Raw genomic sequence first — 10,479 nt, forward strand, 5'->3', positions numbered from 1 at the left:
ATCCTGTTGTGTCGAAACAATGGGCTATGATGCACAAGTCCATAATTCAATGGAAAAAAATAGTGCCCTTATATAAATAATGGCAAATCACACGTGCTATTTGGAATTACGGCTTTTAAAAATATATTTTCAAAGATGTGGATGTTTTGAATCTGTGGATAAAAATCCATAATAAGGAGGGCCAACAGTACAATCCAAAATATGATTGTTCGGTTGTGATGTGCTTTCAGTTTCAATAAATAAAGTTTATTCATTTCTTTTTTTATTTATACCCTGCTCTCACAAATGCTCTCAAAGCGGCTTGCAATGTTAACGTGACAGTTCCCTGCCCTCAGGCTTACAATCTAAAAGACATGATCCAAAAGGAGAAGGGAATGGTAGCAGGGAGGGGATCTGACTTGGGAACTCTGCATAGGTTTTCTGACAATATTATCAGTGTAATTTCTGGCACTATGGCTTAATTTTAATTGCCTCATTGCTGGGATTTTGTGATAAAGAACATTCAAGGGCTTAAACCATGCTCCTTTCTGCACATACTAACAAGTTAGCTATTGTGCCACTGCTGTGTCTCCAAGGATCCTCGACTAATCTAGGCAACGTTACACCACGCCATTTACTACGCGCGTCTGGTGTCCTAGAGTTAGAAGGGGCATGCGAGGGTTAGGAAGGGTCTCACCTTCCTAACCGGCCTGTCCTAGATGCGCGGAGGTGTAGTAAATGGTGGCGCCCATCCATGGGCGCCGCATATTTACATCTCGACGCACAGTGTCGGAGGGCAGGCCGGAAGTGACGCTGTAGGGAGTGGCTCACACCTTGCGTGCCACTTCCGGGGGCCAAAAAGGAGCCCCATTTCGGGCTCCTTTTAGCTGCGCCGGGAAGCCTCGCGGTCTTGAATGTCGACATTCAAAGCCCTCCATGGACGGCCCCTCCTTACTTATCAGACTTCTTTCTCCAACCTTCCCACAGGGCCCTCCGTCTGGTAGTCAAGGGTCCTACCCACCAGGATTTCCTCTGCCCATCCCGGATTCGCCCCCTTTCACTGCTGCCCCTCACCCTGGAACCTTCCTTCCCCACAAGCAAGAGCCATCACTTCTTTAACCAGCTTCAAAACGGAGTTGAAGACCATCCATTCAGAGAAGCTTCCCGGCATCGCATAATTGTCGCTACTACTGATGTTCTTTGTTGGCTGTTTTATCATCCATTTCCTGTATTGCTAGTTCTGTAGAGTATTATCCATATCTTGTGAGTATGTATTTTCCCTGGATAATGATGAACTTCCATTTGAAGCCAAGCCCTCCCTCCAGTCCATCGCCTTGGTCCAGGCCTCGGAGGTTGAGAGGAACTGCTGGACTCTTACCTTTCCTTCACACTCCCTTCTCCTCTGTGTCATGTCTTTTAGATTGTACGCCTGAGGGCCGGAACCGTCTAACTAAAAGATTGCATGTACAGCGGTGTAAATTTAACAGCGACAGCGCTTCATAAATAAAGGTTAATAATAATAATAATAGCTAATGACGGCGGCAGCAGACCGCCTGCTTTAGGGCAGTCTGTAACGCGCCCTTGTCCCCACTACTGCTGCGGCCCAGTAGCTCATCAAAAGCTTGTCTGACACGGGAGACCCTACCAGCAGCACTGCTGTCATCAGCATAACCTCTTGCCTCAGAGAAGCAGGCAACCTCACTACCATGGACAGGTAGTGCCATTGATGGGTTAGCTTCCCATAGGATCCTGAGGAGAGGCTTTCTTCTCTGTCCCATCATTATCAAAGGTGTGTTGTACATGACAGGAACATGGAAGAAACTTCTTTAGGGCTGTTCCCAGGCTCTGGAATTCCTAAAAAGAGAGATCAGCTCCAACTACTGTACTTCAGGTTTCAGACAAAAATATTTGATTCAGATGGGCATCTGGTGTGTAATCTGATATGTTGCAGGCTTTCATCCAATTTTTCCCATTTGCCCTCCTCTTGTACTTATTTTATGTTTTGACAGGTACGTATATGTTTTAATTTAAAATCAACCTTGCAATTATAATTTGGTTTTATAGTAATTTTATTGGAAAAGGTGGATGCAGAGGTTTCAAAAACTATTTTTCAAGAGGAATGTATATTACAGAGGAAATCTAGTGGGCTTATCTTGGCAAAGAAAGAGAGGGGCTATTTCCAGTCTGGAGTGAAAGGCCAGCAAGCCGGATAACTCATAGAGTTTCCCATTGCTTCCTGAACAGTTTTAAAAAGGCACTGGTAGGAAAGGATCAAAGTTAATGCTTCACAACAGCCACAGTGCTTTCTTATTTATCTTCACACGCACTCAGGAAGGCCAAGAGAGGCAGGCATCCTGAAAACCACACTCCAGGAAGCTCTTTTCATTTCCTGTGTATCCTGCCGTCCGTTCCCCTCCATCACCAGCTCTTCATCTAATAATACCGCTCCAAATGTACATATGCTTCCAAACAGATCATCAATCCTTGGATTACATCACAGCATGCTTTGTTCAAACAAGTTATATAGTACTAAGCTGGCAAGAACAAAGTTTATCTGAATTAATTGACATGCAGCACCATCATGATTGGGGGTGCCTTACAATGCATTTAATTTGTAGGACGTGTTCTTCCCTGAATGTGGCACTGTTTTTATACCATGTGTATTATCCTCTCCAAATAGTTATTGATTATAGAAAAGATTTTTTTGTGTGAGAACAGTGCAACCTATTTTTAAGATGATAGAATAGATAATATACTTGTAGTTACTTAAATTGCCTTTTTATCTGAGGAAAATAATTGACATTTAATTTTAAATAAATTACATATTGCTGAAAATCCCAGACTAGGCCAAGACATTTTTCATACAGAAACTAACCAGGCTAGCAATTGAATTTTTCTTCAAATGTCACAAATGAATCATAGAATTATAGAGCTGGAAGAGACCACAAAGGCCATACGGTCCAACCTCCTGCCATGCAGGAACACAGAATCATACCAACCCTGATAGATGGCCACTGTTTAAAGACATCCAAAGAAGGAGACTCCACCACACTCCAAGGGAGTGTGTTCCACTGTCAAACAGCCCTTACTGTCAGGACATTCCTCCTAATGTTGAGGTGGAAACTCTTTTCCTGGAGCTTGCATCCATTGTTCCAGGTCCTAGTCTCTGAAGCAGCAGAAAACAAGCTTGCTCCCTCATCAATATCACATCCCTTCAACAGGACTATCATATATTACCTCTTAACCTTATTTCTCCTCATAGTCATAAGGCATATTTTCCAGACCCTTCACCATTTTGGTTGCCCTCCTCTGGACATGCTCCAGCTTGCAACATCCTTTTTGAATTGTGGCACCCAGAACTGGACACAATATTCCAGGTGAGGCCTGACCAGAGCAGAACAGATTGGGACCATTACTTCCCTTAATCTAGACACTATAATTCTATTAATGCAGCCTAGAATTGCATTGGCCTTTTTAGCTGCTGCATCACATTGTTGACTCATGTTCAATTTGTGGTCTACTAAGACGCCTAGATCCCTTTCACATGTAGTCTTGTTAAGCCACATGTCCCCCATCCTATATTTATGCATTTATTTTTTCTTTCTAAATGCAGTACCTTACATTTCTTTGTGTTGAAATTCAAATGGAATAACTATATTATTATACTCATAAGATTACAATAACTAACTTCTTTGTGTGATACAAAAATGTTCAGGGAGTGTTGAAGAGGTTCATGACACAGACAGCTGTGTCTTTCCAACACCCTTTCAGTGCTCACTCACTACAGCAATTTAATGCAGTCTTGTACTGCTTATTATTTTAAAAAATAATCCAATAATATTAATCCAATAATTACCCCAGCTCTATTGGCTTACTTCACTTTGGTTGCAGCTCATGTTTTAAAGTCATGAGATCAATACAACAGTAAACAGACTGTGTTTTTTTCAAACTAGCTAAGAAGATTACTGCAGTTCTATATTTATTTAATAATTTTTTATAAGTAAAGATGTTTACTGAGTTGTCCTCAGCCGTGGTTTTCCCAGGGCAGAGGAAATCCATTTCCTGCTAACCATTTCTGATTCTTACTATATTGTTTTATACTTCTTTCATATTTAATACTTGCAATCAGTACAATTTTGACCAGCTATTACCAATAAAAATTAAGTAGATTTAATAAAACCTTGACCCACCATGCAAGAATTTCATCCAAGCCTGCATTGGATGGATTATGATTAAATAGTTGCATCCCATTTGAGAGCAGCTGGTCTAAATAATGGCAGCAAATGTTAGAGAAAAAAGATCTTTGGGATGGTTGATGTCTCGTTACCGGTGGTTCTGGACTGGTACCAACTGGAACAGATGCAGTCTTCTCAGCTACTCAGTATCAAAGTAACTTCCACACAAATTTTCACTCAAATGAGGGTTTATTGACTTTGTTGCTATTTACACTTTACAGCAGGCTACTATACATCTATTCTCTTTCAGAGTCCATGCTAGAAGCTTGAATGTGACATCAGTCTTTGTTCTCTCAAAAAAAATCAACCTTCCCACCAAGTGGACACACCTCTTTCCCATGAAGTCACCATGCTACACAACAGCATAACAATAATACATTTGTTTATATTATGTCTCAGCACATGTCCTTGAAGACTTGCTCTTCCAGGCCTAGATTTTCTGGCCTTCAACAGGAACCATTTTAAACCTTAGTTAACCATCGCCACATCTGAACATTTTCCATACAAATTAGAAATATATTTTAACAGCAAATGCTGTCTGATCTTGGCTGCCAAGCAGGGTCAGCTCTGGTTAGTACTTGGATGGGAGGCCACAAAGGAATACCAGGTGCTGTAAGCTATATTTCAGAGAAAGGAACTGGCAAAACCATCTCTGAGTATTTCTTGTCTAAGAAAACCCTATGAAAAATTAATGGGATTGATATAAACTGACAGATTACTTGAAGGCAGATATACACATATATTTGAGAATATGGATGGATACTTGGCATTCCCTGATAGCGAACTCTAGTGCTGTACTTCAGGAGCATGCACCTCAACAAACTATGGATCACAGGATACTGTAGTTTGGAGCCAGGACAGTTTGGGTGGTATCATGCTCACAAACTACCATGTAATAGCTTTGCTCTCTCTTGAAAATCTCCTGTGGGCATCCTTGAGTATGAGCTGTCCTTAATGCACACAGTCCAGGATCTGGTGGATAGTGTGCAGTCTTTAAGAGGTACAAGTAGGAAAGTGTGGGTACATGTTCCCACATTTACAGTGGGCCCTCCGTATCTGCTGGGGTTTGGTTCCAGGGCCCCCAGTAGATACCAAAATCTGTGGATGCTCAAATCTCATTGTATATATTTGCAGTGCTGTGTGTATGTTTTGAGGTGAAATGTGGACCAAAGAACTGATAGAAATGGATGTAACATGTGTGCATGGAAATAAAAGAAAGACTGCCCCTCGGAGGCATTTGTCCAACAGCAGTTTTGTTTGTTGTTAGCTGCCTTTGAGTTGGACATGACCCTGTGAATGAGACATCTCCAAGCCCCCCTATCCTCTACCTCTCTGCTCAGGTCCTGAAGCTCAGCCCATGGTCTCCCTGACAGAGTCTAGCCATCTGGCTTGCAGTCTTCCTCTCTTTCCGCTGCCTTCTACCTTTCCTAGCACTGTTGTATTTTCCAGTTATTCATGTCTTCTCATGATGTGGACAAAGTAAGACAGCCTCAGTTTGATCATCTTGTCTTCTCGGAGTATTTCAAGCTTGATTTGTTCAAGGACCCATTTATTTGGTTTTTTTGACCATCCACAGTATCTGCAATGCTCTTTTCCAACATCACATTTCAAATTAGCTTACTTTCTATTGGTTTTCTTCACTGTCCAGCTCTCACATCTGTACAAGGTAATGGGGCCATACAGTGGCTTGGATGATTCTGACTTTCATATTCAGTTGTATATCTTGACACTTTAGGATCATGTCTAGTTCTTTCATAGCCACTCTTCCCAATCCTAACCTCCTGATTTCTTGACCACATTCTTAGTTCTGGTCAATGTTAGATCCATAATAGGCAGACCTATCCTGGGGTTTTCTTGGCAAGTTTCTTCAGAGAGGGAGGGGTTGCCATTGCCATCCTCTGAGGCTGAGAGAGTGTGACTCAACCAGTGAGTTTACATGGCCTAATGGGAATGGAAACCTTGGTCTCCAGAGTCCTAGTCCAACACTCAAAGCACTCCCCCATGCTGGCTGTCTCCCTATGGCTGAGTGGGAAAAATATTTTCTGCAAACTAGTGGGACACAAATAGGGTGATAAAATTAAAAGATATAGCAGTGTTGGTCTGTAGAAACAGTACCTAGAGAGAACTTGTAGTACCTTTGAGACTCACTGAAAGAAAGAAGTGGGCAGCATGAGCTTTTGTAGACTTCAGTCTACTTCCACAGATGCATTTGGTCCAGTCTATTATGAAAACTCACGCCGCCAACTTCTTTCTTTGAGTCTCAAGGGTGCACCACGATTTCTCTCTATCAAGGATTGTTATTGTTGTGTGCCTTTAAGTCACTTCCAACCTAAGGAGAACCCATCATGGAGTTTCTTGGAAATATTTGTTCGGGGGGGGGGGTCACCCCCCCAACAACTACAGGCAAGTGCACCCGAGGAAGTAGAATGAAGTCTAGGAAAGCTCCTGCTGTCAACTTCTTTCTTTCCCTGGTGCAACAAGATCTCTCTACATCAAGGATTCATGCAGGGGCAGCTGTATTGGCCATTTAGTAAATTCACACAGTGCAGGCACCTTACTACCATCTCTAATTTTTCTCAAGTCTGCTGCTGCCAACTTCTTTCTTTCAGTGAGTCTCAGTGGTGCAGCAAGAGTCTACCGGGTGATAAAATGCATCCCAGAGGATGGGGACTGATGGCTGGAGCCCTGGCCTGGGGCTGGCCCTTTCCGGGGAGGGGGCGAGAGGCTGCCCAGGCAGGGCTCAGCAGGAGGCGATCTAGTGGGCATGAAGCAGGCGATGGGAAGAGGAGGCGACCTAGTGCTGGCTGGCTGGGGCTTTGGGGAAGGAAGGAACCACGTGGCAGCGGCAGCAGCAGTGCCTCCTTCCCTGCCTGCCTGCCTGCCTGCCTCCCTCCCTCTTTGCTGGGCTAGCCTTTGGAGAGCAAGGCAGCCTCTCTGGTTCACTTGCATCCTCCTCCTCCTCCTCCTCCTGGCCCCTTCCTTGGCGGATCCCAGCCCAGCATGGGCAGCCTGGCCCCCGCTTGCTGCCTCTTCTTCTTCTTCTTGGCAGGGACTCTGCTCCTCCCGCTGCCAGGTAAGGGGGCTCCAAGAGCCAGGGCAGGCACCAGGGCAAGGACAGAGTGGCCCAGGGCTTGGAGGGCTGGACTGGGGCTCCTAGACCCCGGGGGCTGGGGGGGGGCAGATGTCCCGAGGCTAGCCCAGGCAAGAGAGGGAGAAGGCACTGCGAAAGAGGGGACCTTCCAGGGAAATGGGAGGACAGGAGCAAAGGGAAGGGAAAAAACACTCCTAGATATAGCCATTTAGGCTTCTTAGTGATGCTCCAAATGGAGGACATTGTGGAAACTCCTCCTGGACAGAAGGTGGAAATGGAGGACGTGTCCTGGGAAAGGAGGACCCCTGGTCACCCTGCCTAGGGATGTCAATCAATGCTTCTTAGTCGGGCTGCAAATGGAGGACCTTGAAGACAAAAGGAGGACAGGACCAAAGAAAAGCTCAGAACACTCCTATAAATGTAAATTCATGCTTCTCAGTGGAGGACATTTTGGAATTCCTCCTGGACAGAAGGTGGAAAAGGAGGACGTGTCCTGAAAAAGGAGGACCTTTAGTCACCCTGCCTGGAAATGTAAATGCATACTTCTTAGTCAGACTCCAAATGGAGGACATTGAAGACAAAGGGAGGACAGGACCAAAGAAAAGTGAAGAACAGTCCTATAAATGTAAATTCATGCTTCTGGTCACCCTGCATAGAAATGTAAAATCCTGCTTCTTAGTCCTGCTCAAAATGGAGGATATTGTGGAATTCCTCCTGGACAGAAGATTGAAATGTAGGACATGTCCTAGAAAAGGAGGGCCTCTGGTAATCCTGTGAAGACCAGGGTTGAAAGCCCAGCTCAGCTCTGTCAACTCAGACCTTGGACAAGGTCACACTCTCTCAGCCTCAAAGGAAAGATGACCATGGCAAAGCCCTCTCCAAAGAAACCTGCCAAGAAAACCGATTATCGGTTCTTTTTTAAAGCCAGACAGGACTTGAGGGCAGGCAACAACAAAGGAGGAGCGGTTCTCTCAAGGGTCTGCAAGTAGCAGGGTGTGTCTGGCACCCACGAAACCCTTAGGACCAATTGACTTGGGTTGCATCTACACTGTAAAAGTAATGCAGTTTGACACCACTTTAAGTACTCTACTGTCATTTTACAAGGTCCTTTGCCTTCCCTGCCAAAGAACACTGGTGCCTTTTACTGTTGTGTGCCTTCAAGTAATTACTGACTTATAGCATCCCTAAGCCAAACCTATCCTGGTTTTTTTTTGGGGGGGAGGTTTTATTCAGAGGGGGTTTGCCATTGCCTTCCCCTGAGGCTGAGAGAGTGTGACTTGCCTAAGGTCTTTGCTGACAGCTGAGCCACGTTTGTCGTGGCGTTTTCTTGCAAGATTTGTTCAGAGGAGTATGCAGAGAGATCTTGTAGCACCTTTGAGACTAACTGTAAGAAAGAAATGCATCTGAGGAAGTAGACTGAAGTCCGTGAAAGCTCATGCTGCCAATTTCTTAGTCTCAAAGGTGCTACAAGATCTCGCTATGTAAGAAAGAAGCTGGTAGCATTTTTTTCTTTCAGTTAGTCTCTTAGCTACAAGATTTCTATACATACTGATTCTACAGAATATCAACGCTATATCTTTGAATTGTTCAGAGAAGGTCTGCCTTTGCCTTCCCCTGAAGTTGAGAGAGTGTAACTTGCTCAGGGTCACCAAGTGGGTTTCCATGGCTGAGATGAAGAGACATGCCCTTGTTTTCCGCCCCACTTTACGGAGAGATCAATTTCGGCTCTCAACTGGAGGTCAAAGGGGTGGTGGTGGTTTTGAATGATGGCAGAGCATTATTTGGAGTGGTCTCTGAGGGAGACCTTGGCTACACAAATAATCCAGTTTGGCACCACTTTAATAGCTCAATAAAGGTTCAATGCTAAGGAATTCTGGGAATGGTAGTTTCTTGGGTTGTCTAGATGGCAGCTACAGAGGGCCACTGAACTAATGCTAGTCCAAGAATTGGCATTCGGTACAAAACTAAGCTTGCACTTCTCTTGCACATAAATACCCAGCTATTTTCTCCCTGAAGCTTTCTTTGTTTCATCAGCAAGGTATTGAAGGGGTGGGGCTGAGACTTGGGAGTTTATCAGACAAGGGAAATTGGAAGTATAATCCAATGGCAATCTGGACGCAGTCATGGGGTTTCACGTTATTGCATGATAGACTACCACACGCAAATTCGGTAAGACTGATGGTAAGACTAGAGCCATTCAACAGTGGAATACACTGCCTTAGAATGTGGTGAAGTCTCCTCCTTTTGAGTTTTTGATGGCCATCTGTCCCAAGTGCTTTGACTGTGTATTTCTGTATGGCAGGGGGTTGAACTCTATGGTTCTCTGATTCTATAATACGCCGTAATGCAATGTCGGACATTTTGTATTGAATTGCTCCTCTTCATCTATAGGGAGGTAAAGGTTAAATAACCAGAGTGCCTGATAATTGCACAATAAATTATTGATAAATTTATCAAGAAGTTAAATATATTTTAGTTAAAATGGTTAAACACATTAGTGGAGGGCTTATGTTTCTTCAGCTGTACAGGTTCATCATATTACATATTTTTAAACACTGATAAACTGTTTTACAGATAATTGGCTATACAACTGTTTCTGCTACCTGACTAAATTCAATTGTTGTTTTTTTTATAACTGTAGTCTTGACAAGTACAACTTGGCTGCTTGCCCAGTGCATGTTCACACAGAAGTTCCACTGAGCTTAGGGAGGTTTGTGTAGGAATGTCATGCAAGGGCACAGTCTTAAATGCACTTGTTGTTAACTGCCCTCAAGTTGCTCCTGACTCATAGCAACCCTGTAGATGAGACATCTCTAAGACCCCTCTATCTTCCACTCCTCTGCTTAGGTCCTATAAATTTATACCTGTGACATTGATTGAGTCTATCTATCTGGCGCCATTTTGACTTCCATGGAGAGTTCAGGCTTGATCTGATCAAGAACCCATTTGTTTGTCTTTTTGGCTGTCCACAATTCTCAGCATTCTCCTCCAGCACCACAAATCAAATGAATTTGTTTTCTTTCTGTCAGCTTTCTTCACTGTCCAACTCTTATACCATATATATGGTGACTGGGAATATAATGGCTTGGACGATTCTGACTTTAGTACCCTATTGTATATCTTTACACGTTAAGATCTTGTCTAGTTCTTTCATGGCTGCTCTTTCCATTCCTA

At 43.8% G+C, this 10,479-nt stretch overlaps 1 protein-coding gene across 2 annotated transcripts in view; it reads left to right on the forward strand.

Annotated features, from left to right (window-relative positions):
• Window positions 1-7,116: 7,116 nt before the first annotated feature.
• LOC121928324 (transcription initiation factor TFIID subunit 12-like) overlaps window positions 7,117-10,479 on the forward strand; it is an 83,282-nt gene continuing 79,919 nt past the window's right edge. The window contains exon 1 of one of the 2 annotated variants that reach the window (XM_042462846.1): window positions 7,117-7,287. In XM_042462846.1, coding sequence (XP_042318780.1) covers window positions 7,215-7,287 — 73 coding nt within the window. In that variant the 5' untranslated portion in view covers window positions 7,117-7,214. The remainder of the gene's footprint in view (window positions 7,288-10,479) is intronic. The other variant, XM_042462848.1, reaches the window with a different exon arrangement.

Source organism: Sceloporus undulatus, chromosome 4 (assembly GCF_019175285.1).
Source record: "Sceloporus undulatus isolate JIND9_A2432 ecotype Alabama chromosome 4, SceUnd_v1.1, whole genome shotgun sequence".
NCBI classification, from domain to species: domain Eukaryota; kingdom Metazoa; phylum Chordata; class Lepidosauria; order Squamata; family Phrynosomatidae; genus Sceloporus; species Sceloporus undulatus.